Source organism: Netta rufina (genome assembly GCF_964035555.1).
Source record: "Netta rufina genome assembly, chromosome: 1".
NCBI classification, from domain to species: domain Eukaryota; kingdom Metazoa; phylum Chordata; class Aves; order Anseriformes; family Anatidae; genus Netta; species Netta rufina.
The window spans coordinates 123,256,536-123,275,311 of NC_140123.1; the positions used below are offsets into that span (position 1 = coordinate 123,256,536).

General features: G+C 50.3%; 1 protein-coding gene across 2 annotated transcripts in view; it reads left to right on the forward strand.

Moving 5' to 3' along the window:
- SIDT1 (SID1 transmembrane family member 1) overlaps window positions 1–17,568 on the forward strand; it is a gene marked incomplete at both ends in the record, with an annotated part of 36,005 nt that extends 18,437 nt beyond the window's left edge. Inside the window, 20 exons of one of the 2 annotated variants that reach the window (XM_084305246.1) lie at window positions 575–658; window positions 1,215–1,308; window positions 2,053–2,124; window positions 2,394–2,487; window positions 3,608–3,651; window positions 6,601–6,672; window positions 7,330–7,478; window positions 7,755–7,828; window positions 8,649–8,715; window positions 9,702–9,775; window positions 10,233–10,356; window positions 11,400–11,517; window positions 12,239–12,375; window positions 13,413–13,521; window positions 14,555–14,664; window positions 15,858–15,904; window positions 16,308–16,413; window positions 16,712–16,822; window positions 17,098–17,211; window positions 17,506–17,568. In XM_084305246.1, the coding sequence (XP_084161372.1) occupies window positions 575–658; window positions 1,215–1,308; window positions 2,053–2,124; window positions 2,394–2,487; window positions 3,608–3,651; window positions 6,601–6,672; window positions 7,330–7,478; window positions 7,755–7,828; window positions 8,649–8,715; window positions 9,702–9,775; window positions 10,233–10,356; window positions 11,400–11,517; window positions 12,239–12,375; window positions 13,413–13,521; window positions 14,555–14,664; window positions 15,858–15,904; window positions 16,308–16,413; window positions 16,712–16,822; window positions 17,098–17,211; window positions 17,506–17,568 (1,863 nt within the window). The remainder of the gene's footprint in view (window positions 1–574; window positions 659–1,214; window positions 1,309–2,052; window positions 2,125–2,393; window positions 2,488–3,607; window positions 3,652–6,600; window positions 6,673–7,329; window positions 7,479–7,754; window positions 7,829–8,648; window positions 8,716–9,701; window positions 9,776–10,232; window positions 10,357–11,399; window positions 11,518–12,238; window positions 12,376–13,412; window positions 13,522–14,554; window positions 14,665–15,857; window positions 15,905–16,307; window positions 16,414–16,711; window positions 16,823–17,097; window positions 17,212–17,505) is intronic. The other variant, XM_084305247.1, reaches the window with a different exon arrangement.
- Window positions 17,569–18,776: the final 1,208 nt, after the last annotated feature.

Below are 18,776 nucleotides of genomic sequence, written 5' to 3' on the forward strand. Positions count from 1 at the left end.
CAGCTGGGAAATAACTCCCATTTCTCCTCACTGCCCACCTCCCTGGATGGTGCAGGGACCAGCAGCGTGGGATCAGCAAGGCAGAGAGAGGTGCAAGATGCCTCAGCTACCAGCTCTGAAGTCCCAGCATTTGCCTTTAATACCTGGGGTGGGGAGAGAAATGGGTAACATCAACTCCTGCTTGCATCCCCGTGTTTGAGTGGCAGAAGGGCAGGAGAAAAGAGAGTGGCAGGTGATTTTTTTTCAGCCTAGCAGGTAAAGAACTAAGAACTGTAGTGGCAAAAATTAAAATGAGTTGCAAGCACTTGGTGTATGGTACAGAGCAGCAAGCATGCAGGTGTACAGCTGAGTGTATGAGCTGCCCTGTGGGAGTGGCAGAGAGATCAATCTAACTGAATCCTCATTTGGGATTAAATTGTAGCCCTCTTGTGAGGATGACAAGAGTAGTGAGTGCAGGCAAACAGCATCTTCAGAGCAGCTTTTCTAACTTTTGAATGGGTCCCAGTTGTCTTGTTCCCTTTGTCACCCCACATCCACTTGTGTGCCTGGCTTGACTCTTACTTATCTGTTTTAGTGCCCAGTGTATGACCTGGACCACAACGTGGAGTTCAACGGTGTTTACCAGTCCATGACAAAGCAGGCAGCCATCACGGTGCAGGTGAGACTGACTTTTGTCCAAGCGATGTTTTTCAGTGGCTTGTCCTTTGTATCCCTAGTTCTCTTCTGTTGATTCCAGGAAGGGTCTCTGCTTTTACTGGATTTTTACATCTATTATAATAGAAAGGAGGGATTTTTTCTTGACTGCAAAACCTTGCTTGTGTTTGTTGAGGTAGACGTGTTATGCCTTGGGTGCTGGCACTGTAGGTCAGCATGGCTGCAGCCTCTCTGAGCAGGTGTCTTCTGTTTGAACCTTGGCTCTTCTACACTGAGCGATGTTGGTAGGGCCTTCTAATAAGCAAAGCTTCAGTAGATGGTTTATATTAATTAAAATAAATGCTTCAACATTGGTTTTCTTGTACCAGACTGGTGAACTCATCTTATTGTCAGCAAGAATGAGGGGAGCCAGAAGCCAGGTTCTGTCCAGACCAGGCAGGTCTCTGTAGGGCTGCTGTCTGTGTAGCAATTCAAACCTACCTCTAGCCTTTTGGAGCATCACCTCTGCCTTGTATGGAGGGAGAGGCTCCTTCACTTCTCATGGATCTGTCTTTGTGCAGAGAAAGGACTTCCCAGGTGAGCAGTTCTTCGTGGTGTTTGTCATCAAGCCAGAGGATTATGCCTGTGGGGGTTCTGTGCCTTCTTCCATCCACGGTGAGTTGTGCTGGGGGGTGGATTTGCTTGTTCAATTTGGTGGTGGAGCAGCAGAAATCCTTTGGGTCCTGCCTGTGGGATGGCAATATATGGCACTGCTGGATGCAGCTTTATTCTTGTTCTTTTCCTTCCTTTCCCCGACTCCCCTTTTGCTGTATTATTCTCTTGCCTGCGTGGAGGCCCACAGCAGTTCCTGCAGAAGGCATTTTCTCCCATTGCTATCTTGGGATCTATGACGTGGGGGAGCAGGAAACAGTAATAATTTTTTAGAAATAATTTTACGAGACTGATTCCAATGCTTTCCCAAGTCAGAAAACAAATGTATCCACCTTCTGGGCAGTGGTCATCACCACTCCTGTGATGTCTGAAACTGGAGTGAGGGTGCTGATGTCCTCATAAAAAGTGGAGTTTACTTCAGGTCAGGTACATTCCTAGCCTCAAAGTCAGGTGGCTTCCTCTCTGTAGGAAAAGTAAGATGCCAATCAGCAGATATGTTTGACCCCTGTAGCTCCACCACCACCACACTACCTGTCCCCTGCCTGTCTCCCTGACCACCAAAAAAAGTAATAATCACATTTTGGGTGTCTTATCCTAAAGCTGTCAGCAGAGCTGTACTAGCAGAGTGTGCTAAGCCCTACTGAAAAACAAGAAGCAGCACTCTGCAGAGAAGTTCATTACCAGGAGAATTTTGGCCAAAGGCAAAAATGGTGTCTCAGACTCTGTCTTTACATTTGCATCTCACAGGAAATGTCAACCGAACCTGGAACCTACAGCGGACAAAGAACCTTCAAGTGACGATCGTGCCCTCTATTAACAGTCAGTGTCTCTGTGCAGAGCAGTGCAGCTTTATGGTGGGGAACTTGGTGCTTCTGTGCTGCCATGGGATGGTGTCATGGGACTGGTTAGCAATGGGGACAAAGAAAGCGGGGAGAGACCTTGCAGAAGGTTCTTGGCATCTCTTCTTGAAGAAAGCACATGGGTCTGGAGAGCTTTTTGGGGCTGGGTGTTAGCAGCAGGCGGTGCTGGGAAGAGCAGGGCAGGCTCCCCCTTCTCTGTGGGCTGACTGCTGCCTTCTCTTTCCCCAGGGTCTGTTTACATCCAGGCCATGTTCTTCAGCTTCCTGAGCTTCCTCTCCTTTTACCTGGGCTCAGTGATTGTTGCATTTGTGCACTATATCAGGTGAGTCAAGGGGTTTTACAAGAACAGCCTTCTTGTTTCTCTTTATTCTTAGAAGTGCCTCACCCTGCGTGGCATTTTGGGTGAAAAGGGGCAGCAAGCATCTGAACAGAGCACCTAAACAACCCCCTGATTATTCAGTGGAGTGAATAAAGCTGAACTTGGGCACAGCTGCTAAGACACATTGCTCTTGGTGTGGAAAAAGAGTAAAACTCTCCCTGACTGCCCCAGTGTACCCTGTTACTTGGTGGTGGTGGTCTTCCTGAGTGACAACAGGAGTAGAGGGGCAGGAAGGGCACAGCAGCCCAACGGAGAGGTAAGATTTGCCCCTGTAGGGCAGGTAACCACCAGCACATGATGAGTCTTGGTGGGGCAGCAGGCTGTGCCTGTGTCAGCAGTGACAAATCCTTTGTCCAAAGTGTGGAAGAAGGTTTCTTCTGCATTCCTCCCTGGCCCACTGGGCAAAGGTTGGCATGAGAAGAGCCAAGGAGAGCCTTTGGCAAACAGCAGGCTGGTTTTACATGAACCATGATTATCATGGAGCTTTTCAGACCAAAGGTGGCAAACTTTTCTGCTGCTTCAGAAGAAGGGATCTTAAAAGTGTGGTGCTTTGAAATGAAACAGTTCCAAGATGGGGGTTTTGGCCTAACTTCAATGATGTTTCGACGAACATCTCACTGGAACAGTTCAATGAAGTTACTTAAGTGTGTGTAGCTCCTGCTACAGTGGATTTTCATGCGCCCAGTCCCCTGAGAGGGGCACCTGGGTATCGGAAGGTGACTTGAGATTCTCTTCCCAATATACTGAGCAGTGTAGGATGGGATAATGTAACTGGTTGTCCTGCCCCTGGTGCATATGGAAGGGGGAAAAACTCTGCTGCTTTGGAAATGGGAGAGGTAGCCAGCAATCAGTCATGGCAGAGCCATTTCCAGTAAAAACAGTACATCTTTATTATTATTATTTTTTATTTTTTTTTTTTAATTCTTTTGTGGGTTTTTGTATCTCTCTCTTGGTTTTAGAGCTTGCAGCATTTTGGCCTATTAGCATTCTAGATAATTTTGCCACGGCTGGCAGGCAATGGGGTTTGTTGGCTGTTTCATGAATGCTGTTTGCTCTCTTTCAGGGTTCGGAGGAAGGCTTCATCTGGAAGATTGAGTCCTGAGGATGGTGAGCTCTCTTTTCTGTTGTGTGCCAGCTTCAAGTGAACAAGTCCTAGGCAAGGCAGGAGACAGGCAGTCTGTCAAGTACCTTCTCTCTCTTCAACCCTTCTTCCTTCCTTGTACATGTACCACACAATCTCTGGTGCTAATGAAAGATATTAGAGCTTCCTCTCCGCCCTTACAAGAAAAGGCATTTGAAGCAGGGTCCACCAAACCCAGGTCTGGACCTTTGCTCTGAGGAGCTGGCTTTTGGAGGGGTGAAGGAAGGACAAGCCTTAGCCAGACCTAGTTACAGGCTAATGTTCCCAGTGCCAGGTCTGTTCATTTCTAAATAAAGCACTTTGATTTTTGGTTTACTTTTTTTTCAGCTCTTATGCTTTAAAATTTCCTCTGCCTGGTTTAAGAATGGAGTCTCTCTCTCTCAAATTAAATTTTAATTTGTTTTTAACTGGGGGTTGCAGAGAACCAAGTAAATGAATGACTAATACAGTTAGGTAGTGTTGTTTGTGTTATTTACTTTGGTATTGGATTCTGTTTACTTTATGCTGCACCCACATTTCTACATACTGCAGATTTCTGTGTTATAAAAACCGAGCTGTATCCGAGAGGCTGCTGGTGAAAGATGAACATTTTTGTCACGAGGACAGGGGGCATTGGGCCTCCTGGTGAGGTGTGGGAGGTCGGCTGTTTCATTTTGTTTAAATATTCAGTGCCTTAAAAATAGTTCAAAGCATTGGTCTGAGGGTAAAGCAACATCATCATTTGCACCTCTCTCCTGGGGAATGAGAGGACTTTACAATTTAGCAGCAAGAACTTGGAAGGTTCTTGGTGTGTTCTCCTTTTTTTTTTTTAAAAAAAAAAAAATCCCTAGCTCCTTCAGTCTCCTAGATTTACTACTTACCATGAGCATAACCGAGCTGTGCTTAAAGGATCAGCTATGGAACTTCACTCTGACCTGGCATTATTCGGGTTAATATTTCTTCGGGCAATTGAGGACATTTGGCTTCTTAAGAGTGGCTCCTTCAGCCACTGAGATCCACGTTTGCATTGCTATGTGACACAAGGTGTGTGTGAAAGGTGGTCTTCACAACCAAATGAGCTGGGAGTGTAAAAATGCGCTTTAAAAACATTCTAATGTTGAGTGACTGGGGTTGGATCCTGCAGGGTGTGCATACATAGACCCAGAGGGTGGGAGACTGGGCTCACAGAGGGGGAGGACTGCTGGACAACAGGAGTGCAATTCCTTCACCATTTCTGCGTTTCCTCCCTGGGGCACCTGCTCCTTCCGTCACTTGTCCTCTTTCCTGTACTCCACACCTCCTTCACGTGCCTGGTGCATGCCACAGCCACATCCCTTTCTCTACAGAAGAACGACATCCTGCCTACACGCTCTTCCTTTCCCTGTTGTCTCTTCAGGGTGTGTGTCTGACTGATGCCTATAAACTGGTAACCTGCATCTTCCCTGTCCTCCAGATCACCCAGAGCATTCTGGCTTTCTGTTATTTTTTTTTTTTTCTTCCCACTCTCTGAAATTTCTTTTCTTCTGTGGTGGCCCTAGCTCTTGTTTTCCCCATCACTCCTTCCCCATGAAGAAAGTGTGGGTGGAGGTGCTGAACAACCCGTCTCTGCCCATTGTCATTGAATATCCCGTGACTCCGTATGCCCCTTTGGGCACTCAGCCAATACTTGGTTTCTGTGGGTAAATTTTTAATTTTTAATCCCCTGGGACACCTCCCATCCCACACCATCACTGCCTGGAGGAGACAATAGCTGGAGGAACCACACCTAGGACGCTGCATTTTACTTTGCTGCCTCACTCACACACGGGGAAATGGGACTGAAATTAGTGGGTGAGCTGGGTCCAAAGTGGCTGCGGGGGCTTTTTACATATGTGGCTAATCAAAATGGTGTGAAAACCTGTGTAAGGTGCTAGAGGTGCCTGGAACCGCCGTCTGGAGAGTGGAATCTGCCTGTGCCTGTGAGTCTGGAAGAGGTCAGGTACTAGGAAGCTGGAGATGCAGTTTGGGAAGACAGGGGTCATTGCCAAAGGCTTTACACGCTGTCCCATGTCCTATATCCTTTTGCTGCTGACTGGCTGCACAACGTTGTGAGGACAAAGCTTTACGGGCAGCTGGGCCAGTCTTGCTGGCTGCCACCACTGGAAAGCGTGGTCCTATTCCCACTGCTCTGCTCCTTCCCTTCTGGGATGGGGGCGTCTGACCCCTCTGTGAGGGGCTTGGCGTGCTGTGTTTGCTGCTGGGTTTGTCTGCAGCCAGTTCAGCCACTGAGCCATGCCCCAGGGGTCAGATACCAGGCAAAAAGAAGGAATGTGGAGCCAGGGGAAGAAAGTCCCAGTGCAGCCTGACTGGGAGGTACAGCCCTCCGTGCTTCAGGTGTGTGTGGGGGAGGCAGGGACTTCTCCATCCTCAGAGACTTGTCCCTCTTGTCATCAACACAAGATTGTTTTCTTTTTTCATGCAACACTTTTGCTTGGTTAAAACTGTGTAGTAGCTGTCTTGCCAAGGGGCTGTCTGACTTTTCCAGGGATAAATGGAGATGGTGATATCTGAATAGATCAATACAGGGGGAAGGGAAGGAGAAGAATTGAAAACTCATAAGGGTGCTCTGAATATTATGAGACTTGCTATAGTATTTGCCAAGTTTTGCAGTGATGTGATCTCTACAGGATGCTGGACAGAGGCTTATGCTTTTGTGAGTCAGACTGACTGCCTCCATGGGGAGGCTGAAGGGAAGGGTGTTTTCTTTCATATTGCAAAGCTGGAGTTTCCCCTTTGCACAGTATGCTCTAGAGGGAGACAGGGTGCCATCTGTTACGAGAAATGCCGCTTTTCCCAAGCCCCTCCAACTCTTCAAGCTGTTTGCATTCTCCTCAGAGAGATGCTCTGAAGCTCTGATGTGGAACTAACTGGCTCTTCTGGGTCTGTTCTTGTTGCAGGATCCGGGATCATGACGTCTTCGCACCCCATCACATCCAGCACCCCCGAGGGAAGCAGCTATGGTGCTATTGGTACCGTGTCTTCCAGAACTGGGGGCACAGGGATAGGCGCAGATTTGGTGCTTTAGGGCCAGAAGGGAATAAATCTATGAGCTGCTTTAGTAGCTGCATGCAACTGCTTCAAATGAAATTGCAGCTTGGGGAGAGCCAGGCTGCACTTTGGGGGGAAGGAGGTAGAGGGGTAAGGAAGGGTCCACCAAAAAAGTGCCAAATCTCTGGAAGAGGTGCCCCGAGAGTCTCTGTCACTGGAAATGTCCAAGCCTCAAAGAGTTTACCTATGTCACTCTGTTTCTGACCCCTGAACAGCCTGATTGTATTTTTAGAGCTTTCTGGCTGGTCTCAGACTTCCCGTTTTTGGAGCCCAGGCTACTAAAGAGGAGATAAAGTTAGAGATGAAAAGTAGTAGCAGAAAAAATAAAAAAAGAATACTGGGGAAAGGTGGTGGGAGGGACAAGGAACAGGAGGAACAGAGATGGTCCTTGAAAGTGCTCTTAGCTGATACCTGAGACTTTTAGGAAGGTTTGTGATCATGGAAAAATGTGATCCCTGAATAATCACATCAGCTCTTGCCAATGTATTGCTGCTGATATCTGAGCATCCCCCTTGCTGTCGTGCATAGAGGGATTCGGCCTTTACCCTGCGTGTTTCCTTCTTCCTGCTGTGCTCCAGATGAGTCTAGCTCCAGTGGTGGACGGCAGTTGTCTTCTCCTGAGCGTGGGCCACCAGCTGGTTCTGACACAGACAGTTCTGTGGAGGAGGAGAGCGACTTCGACACCATGCCAGAAATTGAAAGCGACAAGAACGTCATCCGCACTAAGGTATGGCTGCTGCTGGGGCCGTGGACACCACTGGGCTGGGACCAACACTGATTTCAGAGTCACTCTCCAGGGATTTTCAGTTTTCACTTTTGTAGAACTTGTTCAACACAGAATCAAGGGATTCTTGATGAGCAAAGGAGCTCTCACATTGCTATGTAAAGATGGAGTAAATTGCACCAAGCTGAATGTTTTCTAAGTGCGTCAAGATTTTCTACTGGCTTTTTCATTAGTTCTCTGTTTTTTTCTTCTCTCTTTCTTCTCTCACTGATGTTTTAGGTATTCCTCTATCTGTCAGACTTGTCCAGGAAGGACCGAAGGATTGTCAGCAAAAAATACAAAATTTATTTTTGGTAAGGAGAAGACAAACTGGCAAGGCCCAAGCTTGGGACCAAGTCTCTGGTTGTTGACTCCCCATCCATGTCCACATGCTCATCTTTAGAACCACAGTTTAGGCCTGAGGATATTCTTTGAGCTGTCCTGTTACACCCTTTTCTATCCAGTAACTGCAGATCCCACGTACCTGAAAGGAGGGTGTTTGTGGAGCAGTGCACACATGATCCTGGCAATGGTCACTGGTTTGCCTTAACTTCTCTAAAGTGTGGTAACAAGCAATGAGCTAGAACGTAGTGGGGAAGGGGGAATTTGAGGTATGGCCAGCAGGATGAGGAAGGTGATTCTCCCCCCCTGCTCTGCTCTGCTCACTTGAGACCCCACCTGGAGTACTGCAGGAAGGGGCCCTCAGCATGGGAGAGACATCGATCTATTTGAGTCGGTCCAGAGGAGGGCCAGAGAAACGATCAGAGGGCTGGAGCACCTCTCCTATGAAGAAACACTGAGGGAGCTGAGGTTGTTCAGGCTGGAACTAGATCTTTAATGTCCCTTCCAACCCAAATCATTCAATGATTCAGTATTCAAACACGCAAGCTTGTGGTGCACATCCTGGCTTTTCTTGTGCCCGTGGTGTTTGCCTCCTGTTTGCATTGGTTCATTTGTTCTTCTGCTTCAGGGGGATCACAACCAGAGCTGGTGTAAAGCTGTGGCTGGGAGAGAAGGGCCTGTGCCCCTAGGCACTGGGGTGTTCCTGCTCCTCCACCAGCCCCGTGAGGCTCTGTGCTGGGGGTGCAGTGATGGTGTTGGTGTGTAACTGCTGCTTCTGCCTCCTCTCTGCAGGAACATCATCACCATCGCCGTGTTTTATGCCCTGCCCGTCATCCAGCTTGTCATCACCTACCAGACGGTGCGTTGGCCTTTGTGGGCTGTCCCCAGGGCTTGGGGTCATCCTGCCTTTAAACGTGCTCTGTGGCTGCGCGGTGCAAGGGTGACAGCTGCAGTGAAATTGGGGTCACTGAGGAATCCTGCTCTGTCTGTGAGGAGCAGTTTACTTTAGCTGCTCTGTACCAGGTTTTGATCACTGTTGCTAGCTTGTTATTCTGCTGCAGTTGTTCTGCTATTTCTGCATGGTAAGCAGGGACTGCAGCTCTCTGCTCCTCTGTTTTCTTTATCCTCCGATGCCTCATTTAGGGCCTATTTCATTTTAGAGGCAGGAGGAACCTGTTGTTATCTCTGAAAGACAACCGAAAGCAAGTACAATTTGCTATGATACGAGTGATTTCTTCCAGTCCTTGCTATCCTGCTGTTATTCAGAGATTTGCAAGTGGATCTGTTTCTCATCTAGTTCTGTCAGTGCTGTCTGGTGAGAACACACAGCGTGTTTTCTCCAAAAACCGCTGTCAGGTCTGTGGCCTGTAGCAACATCTTGCCCCCCATAAAAGCTTTGCCTGCAGATGTTGGTACTCCACGTGCCAGTGCTACTGCTAGGCTGCCTCCTGGTCCCTACATGCCTCTTTACATCTGACTCCACAGTGACTTTCTTCTCAAACACTGGCACCTGGTCCCCGCTCTGCCCCAAGTACTGAAGCTAGGTGAAGAGAACAAAACTGACCAGCTGGGTTTCAAACAAGTCAAGGGCTCAGCCAACAGCAGCTCACCCCAGTCCTGTCGGAAGCACCCTGAGCTGCTGCCACAAGCTGTCCTGTTTTTCAAGACCTTGTGGATCCTGAGCTACAGTGGCTCATGAAAAGCTGCAAAGTGTAGTGGCTGCAGAGCTGCCGTACATGCAGTTTGTCACTTACACCTTGTAAATGTGCTGTGTTTGCACAGCACAAATGCCTCCAAGCGGGGAGGATTTGCTAACATCAGGTCTCCCACCTCCTTTCTGTGCAGGTGGTGAATGTGACAGGCAATCAGGACATCTGCTACTACAACTTTCTGTGTGCTCATCCCCTCGGGGTGCTGAGGTGAGTGAGCCCTGTGGTCACTGCATTATTGCCTTACGCATCCAAGGTGCTCATGCTGTGTGCAGGTTGGGGTTTTGTCCTTACAAGGTTCACACTGACCATGCTGATAAGACCTGCTGAGAGTTTAGGGCTCTAAACAGAGTCCTCCTGAGTTTCTGTTGAGCTCAGCAGTGGCTGAGCAGTTCAGATCAAAGCAGCCTTTCTCTGACCTAATATTGGACTGCAAAGAGAACCCAGAGTTGGGAATCTCACAAAAAAGTATTAAATCTACCAAGGCAGATGAACTACTCGACCTGAAATTATAATCCAGTGTGTAAAACCGGCAGGTGTTTGGCAGCTGCTGAGGTGGAGGATGAGGAGGGAAGGGGGGACAAAATGCATTCAGTTTATTGTGGCCTGGGGTTCAGCCTCCTGCTGCTAAACTCGTCCTTGTCTTAAACTTTCTTCTTTCCTGCAGTGCCTTCAACAACATCCTCAGCAATGTGGGCCACACGCTGCTGGGTTTCCTCTTCCTCCTCATTGTGCTGCGCAGAGACATCCTCCACCGTCGGGCCATGGAGATGAAAGATATCTATACCCTGGTAGGGAACATGGTTGCGTGGGGTCACATGGAGGGAGGAAGGGAAGGCAGGGTGAATTTGACAACCAAAGCATGCACGGTGGTTTTCAGTTTGCCTTCCTTGCTGGAGGATTGAATCCTCCTCTTTTTCCTTCCCTGAAAAAGGGTGGAGGTGAGACGTGTTCCTGCACACCCCCCCACTTTGCTGCTCGCAGTGTGTCTGTGTTGCTGTGGTTACCCAGCCTGGACTTGCAAAGACAGGGAGATGAGCAGAGGAACAACTTCTGTGGCTGTGGCTCTTCCCCTGGTGTTTGCTGTGGAAAAACAGGGACAGAGGTCTGGGAGCACATCTGGATCCCTGTTTTGTCCCATGATGTGGCAGTGGGGAGAAACATCTGTCTTCTAGAAAGCAGTAGCAAGAAGACACAAAGCACTGTGTGCTAATCCAGAGGAATTTGGCTCTTCGAGCTCTGAAGCAGAGCTCATTGTAGGCAGAACCTTTGCAGTCTCTTCAGTATGTCCTGGGAGATGATGGAGGAAATCTGCAGCCCTGTGGGCGGTCATGCTGGTGATTTCTGGAGAGAGACAGCTCTTTTGCTGGCTTGGTAGCAAGTAAAGGACTTAGCAGATTTAGGGATCTGGTGCTTATGGGCTTTCAGATGAGATCCCAGCCAGATCCTGATGGAGATGCCTTCTCAGCTGTGTTGATGGACTCTGCTACCCAGGTGCCTTTCACCCCTCACTGACCGCAAGAGCAAGGCTGCTCTTCTGGGTCCCCATTTTTCTCTGTTTTGTGCAGCATGTAGCACAGCACAGCGACAGGGCAGTGACGTTTTGGTCTCAAGGTGTCAGTGACAAGGTCATCTGAGCTCTTCAGACCAGGGGCTTGTGTGGTTAACGTGGATTTGCTGCCTGTGGATCCTACCAGCCACGCAGTGTGGCTACAATTGCACACAGGTTGAAGGACACATGTGGGGGCTAGGAGGGATGAAGTGATGGAGAATGAAACTTTGCTTGTAATCAGGATGGCGAGGACGCTTTCTGTACAGCTCTGTTCTCTTCCAGGACTATGGGATCCCGAAGCATTTTGGTCTCTTTTATGCTATGGGCATCGCTCTGATGATGGAAGGCGTGCTCAGTGCCTGTTACCATGTCTGCCCTAACTACTCCAATTTCCAGTTTGGTAAGCTGAGTTGCCTTTTCCTTCTTGTGCTGGAAGTAGGATAGGCCATGCTCTGTCTCCTCTTGAATTGAGCCTGTTTCAGGGCTCAGTCAGGAGGTAGAGAGGCTTTGGATGATGGGGATTAACTCATTTTGGCCTCCTCTCCAGACCTTGGGACTCTGGTAGTGTGCTGTTGGCATGAACTCCCCTTGCCTTTGCTGCTCAGAGCCTGAAGATGGCAAGTGCACAGCCTGAGTGGCTGAGTGCTCAAGCCCAGGAAGCGTCTGTCTGCCACTGCAGTGGAAACTTTCCTCTGTGGGGCCCCTTCACCTTCCTGGAGAAGAGAAATCTTGGGGAGAAAGGGGAAATCTTGCCTGCATGCATAAATTTCAGATGAGAGGGAATGAAGGCAATGCAACCACACTGTTCTCGAAGGTGCCCAGTGACAGGATGAGGACAGGAAACTCCATTCAAACACAGGAAAATGTTTTTTTTTGTAACTGGGAGGGTTGTCAAACACTGGAATGGGGTTGCTGAGAGTTTTTTGTTGCCCCAGAGCATGGTAAGTGTGCTGCAAGACAGCAAAGCACAAGCTGCTGAACAATGCAGTGCAGCGTCAGGGATTCATGCCAGCTGGCCTTGGGTTTGACCCTGCTGCCCCATTTCTCTGCACATCCTATGAGCAGCTTTCTCAGCCTGCTGGCGGTACCTGCTTTTACCTTTTATTGTGTTCCCTCCACAGACACCTCCTTCATGTACATGATCGCAGGACTCTGCATGCTTAAGCTCTACCAGACTCGCCACCCAGACATCAATGCCAGCGCCTACTCTGCCTATGCATCATTTGCTGTGGTCATCTGTCTGGCCGTCCTCGGAGTGGTATGGCTCCCTCTTACCTACGTGCTCTGGGAAGGAGATGGTGTGGCTGGAAATATGGCTTAAATGCTCAAAGCACAGGGGACACCAGCAGAGCTGGGTAAAAGTGTGTTAAGCAGCTGCTACAATTGGAATTTCTGGTGCTTTTGTCTTTTTCCTCCTTCTTTTCCCTGGTCTCACAGGGACGGGGTTTGTGCTAGATTTGCACAAACACCATTCAAAACAGGTTCAAAACCTTACATTTTTATTATGGGATGCTTTTTTTTTTTTTGTGAGATATTTTTGAAGTTGCAGGGTGGAGCTTATAAGCTGCATGTCTCTCTTGCTCCATTCATGCAGAGACTTTCTGCTTGCTTTTTTTCTCAGTGCAAAAGGAGAAGTTCAGGCATGTGCTGTGGCCCCAGGGGAGGGGAATGTGTGGTCACTGCCTGTCAGCAGGCTGGAGTTTCTGGACTTTTCAATGTATAACTGAAATGTTAATGTTTATTAATATTTTTGTCCAGCGTTTTGTGCAGTAACAGCTTTGTGCAGCGTTAACTTGCATTGATAGGTCACTTCCAGTCTTAAAATAAACCAAAAGCCTACAATTACCCGCAGAGCAGCTTTATACTTTTGGGATTGCAGCAGTGCACTTGGTGTGCTGGTAATGGTTGTTTAAAGTAATGCTTGGTTCTCTGACTGCATCTGTAAAATCCAGCTCCTGACCAGAGAGCTGCTGCCCAGCTTGGCAGGGAGAGCTTGCCTGATCTGGGCGTCCCTGTATTTCCGTTCCCTGAGCCAGCTGCAGTCCTTCTGAGCTGTCACCCTTGTCTGAAGGGACATTCGGGAAGAACAGCCCATCCTCCTGAAGTGCTGAGCTCCTCTCGCTCTCCTGAGCTATGTTTGGATTTATAGATCTGTTTTGGCTTGGAGGATTTGGGGGTTTCTCTTCCGTGCTCAGTGGGGTTGTCTAACGCACTGTAGTAACACAGGAGAGAAAAGGATCATCCTGCTGGTAACAGGGCTCATCTTGCTTTTAACATGTCTTTGCTTTCTTTCAGGTGTTTGGGAAAAACGGTATGTGGTTTTGGGTCATTTTCTCGATGATCCATGTTCTGGCCTCGCTGGCTCTCAGCACGCAGATCTACTACATGGGCCGCTTCAAGATCGGTGAGTGCTGTGGCTGAGCCCTCTTCCCCTGGGGCGTGCAGGTACCTCCTGCTCAAACCCATGTGAGCCACCTCAGTGGCATTTGGTGCAACTGTGAGGCCTGCCCTGTGGTTTGCTCTTTATATTCTGGGTTATCCTGTCCTCTCCCTCATCTGTTGCTCTTCCTGGCCTCTCAAGTCCTCACGCTGCTGCTTCCCAGACACGGGAATCAGCAGGACCCAGCTGCTCTGTGGTGCCAAAAGAGCTGGGCCTGCCATACAGCTGCAGCTTTCCCTGGTGCTGTGCTCAGGGGGGTGAGCCAGATAAACCCCCCTCGTGGGGTGAGAGGGAGGAGGTTTGGTGGGGATCCTGGTTCTCGTGCTCTGCTTACAAACGTGTTTCTCCTTCCTCTTCTGCTCCTGTCTGCCTCAGATGGCCCCGATTCAGGTAACTGGGAGCAGCTCCCGTTCTTCTCTGAACTGACTGAACAGCAGCTGAGCGGCTGGGGATGCATGGATGTGAGGGGCGGGCAGGCCCAGGTGCCACCTGGAGAAGTGAAGTCAGTTTGGCAGCAGCTGTGCTGCTCCTCAGCAGGAAGGGGACAGCGTAGCACAGGAGAGCTCTCACCTTGGCATGGGAGCCTTCTCGAGCTCCACATTTGTGACTTCAGAGGGGTGTTCATGTGCATGCATGTCTGTCCATCCCCACTGCCCCTGCTGGCTCGCCAGTGAACTTTTCACAATGATTTTGGGAGCAGGAGTGGCTTGAGCTTGTTCCATGGGAAGTACTTTTTCCCCTTCCTACATACCCATCTGCCCTAAAGAGACATGGCTGCAAGCCAAGCTGTGTAAGCAGGATGTTGGGTTTTTAACCTGTTGTTTTGGCCAAACACTGTCGACATCCCCTGGTGGCTGCCCTTCTGCTCAGCAAGGGCTGCTCCCAGAGGGCAAGAAATGAATGTGCGGACACCCTGACCTCCACACTCCAGGTCTTGTGTTAGCCAGGGGGTGCCAGCCTCTTTCTCCTGTGGGCACTTTGGAGCTCGCTCTGCCAGCTATGCTGACTTCTCTGTCCTCTTCTTTGGCAGACCTGGGGATATTTCGTCGGGCAGCGATGGTGCTGTACACAGACTGCATCCAGCAGTGCAGCCGGCCGATGTACATGGTAGGTGATTCCTCACATGGCAGCACCTCCCTCAGCGTTTGGTCACCTTCCAAGGTACAGAAGGAAAAGTTGTGACTATCTGCAGAAGTGATGCTGCCTGCTTCCCTTCTCTCCCCCTGGCCCCACCAATGTATAAGTAGCTACAGATCTCTCCTGGAGCTGTTTACCCCCACCAGGACATCTCTGATCTAAGGCGTGGTGAATAAAACATCAAAGCAAAGGTGATACAAGCGTGATTGTATTTGCCTTTGCTCTTCCTCTCTGGAGACATCAGTTCAAAGGAATTGGTTTAAGGCTCTGTGCGGCACAGTCTCTACAGGGAATACAGTGACTACCACAGCCATGTGGCTTACACAATGGCTATTGCTGCTACAGCACCTCGGGGCAGACAGTGTTTAAAAAAATCAAATCACAAAACAAAACACAAACAAACAAACAAACCCCAACAACAGCTAAACCAGTAGCTGTTACCTTGTATCCCACTGATCGCTTTCCCTTGGGCAGAGAGCATTAATTAATGTTTGAAGCCAAATGAAGTTTTTTATTTATGGGCTACATTTATTTTTTTTTTTTAATTCCCCGGTTTCACAATAAGCCTCAGACTGAATTTTGCAAGCAAACTTGGTGCACTCAGGCATAAAATAAGCCTGGCTGGCCTGAAATAGCCATGTCATAAAAGCAGCTGTGTAAGCATAAATGCACATGCCCCACAGATGTAACCCTTCTGCCATAGTTAAAGTTCTTCCCTCGCTAATGGTGAGACTGGTGAAAAACGGCTCTGTGAATATGTGTGGGAAGCTATCCAAAATTTTTCCAGCTTCCTCTTTCAAACGTCCTTCTTCTATGCAATAAACTTCATATAAATTGGTGTGGGGAGAGGAATCGAATGAAGAAAACAGTGGAAACTTAGTCAAAGGGTTTACAGACAAATGAACCTCCTGAGACTGATTCTTAAGTGATGGGCTGGGCCTTTTATGTAGGTGTTTAGTCTCTGTTTTGCAATGCTCTCCTCAAATCTGTGAGGGCTAGAGCAGTGCCCAGCTGCGACGTGCTCCTGTGGAGCAAAACTGTGCCAGATGCATACATGCTTACAGGAACCAGACTCCAAATCCTCAGATAATGGTAGCCTGAATTTCTGAGGCAATTTCTTGTTTCCTTCTGCTTTCATACGCTCACCGATGTCTTCTCTCCAGGACAGGATGGTGCTGCTTATCGTTGGAAACCTGGTCAACTGGTCCTTGTAAGTGGTGGGCTGCGGGTGCCTTGGGTACTTGTGCATGTGGGCAGAAGGATTCGGTAGGGACCTGCAGGTGGGCTGTGTGCTCCTGAGAAGCCCTTTGCTAAACACAGAGATCTGGGGCCAAGTCCTCCTGAGTGAGATGCATTTGGCCGTGGGGTGGAAGCAACCCAGCGCCTTTCCTCGGACATCTCTGGTCGCTCTCGGTGGATGAACGTGGAGGGTTCTGTTTCACTTTGTGTTTCAATGGGGAACAGGGCTGAACACTATTTTCTGCAGGAAACGGGGAGGCTGCAGCAATGTCCTGTGGTCTGGGGGGAGCTGCAGGTGTTGATCAGTTTGGGGATGTACCCAGTCTCCAATGAAAGAAGCTGTCTAATATCTCTTCTCTCCTCTCTCCCCTTAGTGCTATCTTTGGGCTGGTGTATCGGCCCCGAGACTTTGCCTCCTACATACTGGGCATCTTTATCTGCAACCTGTTGCTGTACCTGGCTTTCTACATCATCATGAAGGTAAAGAAGGGAGCTGTAGCTGCCTCAGGGTTGTCTGCCTCTGAAGGGGAAGGAATAAACCTCCTTTTGGCCGCGGTCTGGGCTCGTGCAGTGCTGCAGAAGGGCACGGGGAGGCCTTGGTGGGGCGTGGGGTGGGACAAGGGGCATTGGGAAGGGGATGCTGTGCAGTGGTTGTCTTCAGGGTAACAACTGGACTGCATCTTCCTGGGGTGGGTGATCCTTCATGGAGGTAGGCAGCCCCGTGTGTGGCTCCGGCCCCTGGGAAGCCCCCGTGGTGAGGCCGCATCCCTCCCTGCAGCTCCGCAGCTCCGAGAAGCTCCTGCCCATCCCCCTGTTCTGCATCGTGGCCACAGCAGTGGTGTGGGCGGCTGCCCTCTACTTCTTCTTCCAGACCCTCAGCAGCTGGGAGGTAATGTTTCCCTTTTGCATTCCTTCTGCCTGTGCCTGTCTCGCGTCCCCTTTCCTTCCTGTTGTTCTTTTTCTACAAAAATTAAAATAAACTAAAATTCTGTGGGCAAAAATGTTGCCCTCCCCAGGTGTGACGCATTCCATTGCGTTCCTCCCATGTTCTTGCTTCATGTCCAGTCACCACAGTGCTTTTTCTTAGCTTCCTCAGGGAGGGGTAGAGCAGGGTGCTCTCCGGAGGGCTCAGTGTGTCTGACAGGGTCCTGCTCTCTCCCCTAGGAGACTCCAGCAGAGTCCCGGGAGAAGAACCGGCCGTGCATCCTGCTGGGCTTCTTCGATGACCACGATGTCTGGCACTTCCTCTCCGCAGCTGCTCTGTTCTTCTCCTTTCTGGTAGGCCCTGCTCTCAGCTCTGCTGTATGGCCTCACCCTCTCCTCCTTTTTCTTGTCCCTCCAAGTGCACGTGGAGCTGCAGCCACCCTACAACACCACAGAAGTGCTCCAACTTCTTGGTTCTGCCTCGAGACGTCCTTCCCAGTGGGGTGCTTCCTTGCCACTGGAATCAGGGCTCACCCTTTCTAATTTGCCTTGCCCCAAATCCCCTCAGGGGCTGTGGGTCAGGCAGCCGTTCTCCCCAGCTGTGGCCGGGCAGTGAGACCTGAAGCAGCCTTGCGTTTCCCTCCTTAGGTCCTGCTGACCCTGGATGACGACCTGGACACGGTGCGCAGGGACAAGATCCCGGTCTTCTGAGCGTGGGGGCGTCCTCGAGCCCCTGGGCTGAAGGCGCGGGACCACCGGTGCCTGTGGGGAACGGGCTTGCTTCAGTGGCCTGCAGCCCCGTGGGGGCGGAGGAGCCGGATCCCACAGCGAGCACCAAGGGGTGCTGGGGTAACCAAGGCAGGATGGGGAGGGAAGATGATGTTTGCTCCTCCGCTACCGCGCCCTCTGGGGCAAGCATGATCCAGCAGCTGCGACCAGCGCGCAGCCCTCTGTCTCGTGGGTGCAGCGGGTCCCGGAGGCAGCGAAGAGGGAGGAAACAGGAGGTGTGCCTAACACCTTTGCTTCCCTTCCTCCCTGCTGATGTGCTCGGCTTCCTCTCCGGTGAGCCTGAGAGGTGCAACCCAGCTCCTCCTGCATCGGGGCCTGCTCCCTGCAGGCTGCTGCCCTTGGAGGGTCCCTTTTGGGAGCCCAGGGGTTGGATTTGGCTTCTGTCCCACCGCCGCCCCAGCATGCAGAACTGCTGCTGGGTGAGCAAAGGATCCAAGCCCAGGTGGCAGCCGGGGACTGCTCGCTCTTCTGCGGGAGAGGCTCCTCCTGTAGCCGGTGGGGAGCGACGGTAACAAGAGGAACATGTCCAGGGGCTGCAGCGTTGGAGGTGGCTGGTGGGCTAGAGCCGCTCACCAGTGCTCTGCCAGGGGCAGAGCCTCACCTTGCTGTCGCAGCCCCTCTCACCCACACGTGTTAAACACCTCCCACCCCTTATCTGGCAGCTCCTATGCAACTGCTTGTCAGGGCGGTGGTCTCCCTACAGCACCAAACGTGCTGTGATCACGAAGGAGTGGTGAAGGCACAGCCCTGGGTGCTGTGCTCCTTGGTTCCTGCTCCATGGCCCAGCCCAGGAGCCTTGCTAAAGGGGTAGGGGGGAGTAGGGAAGCTGTCCAGCAGCCTCAGACTTTCTCTTCCTGCAAGCGTTGGGAAACTTGGCAAAGCAGGTTCCCATAATTGCCGGGGCGCAGGGGAGGTTTTGGGGACATTGGGGTTGAGCTCTTTGTCTAGAGATCTGGACCAAACTTTTACCTCCCCCATTTCTTCAACTTTTCTGCATCTGAAGTTTTTTAATGTCTTCACATTCTTGTGATCCTGAATTATCAGTTATTTAAAAGAAGAAAAGAGTGAGATGTGAATTGTTGCAGGTGTTGCATCTAAAATGTGACCTGCTTTGCTAATTTTGGATTAAA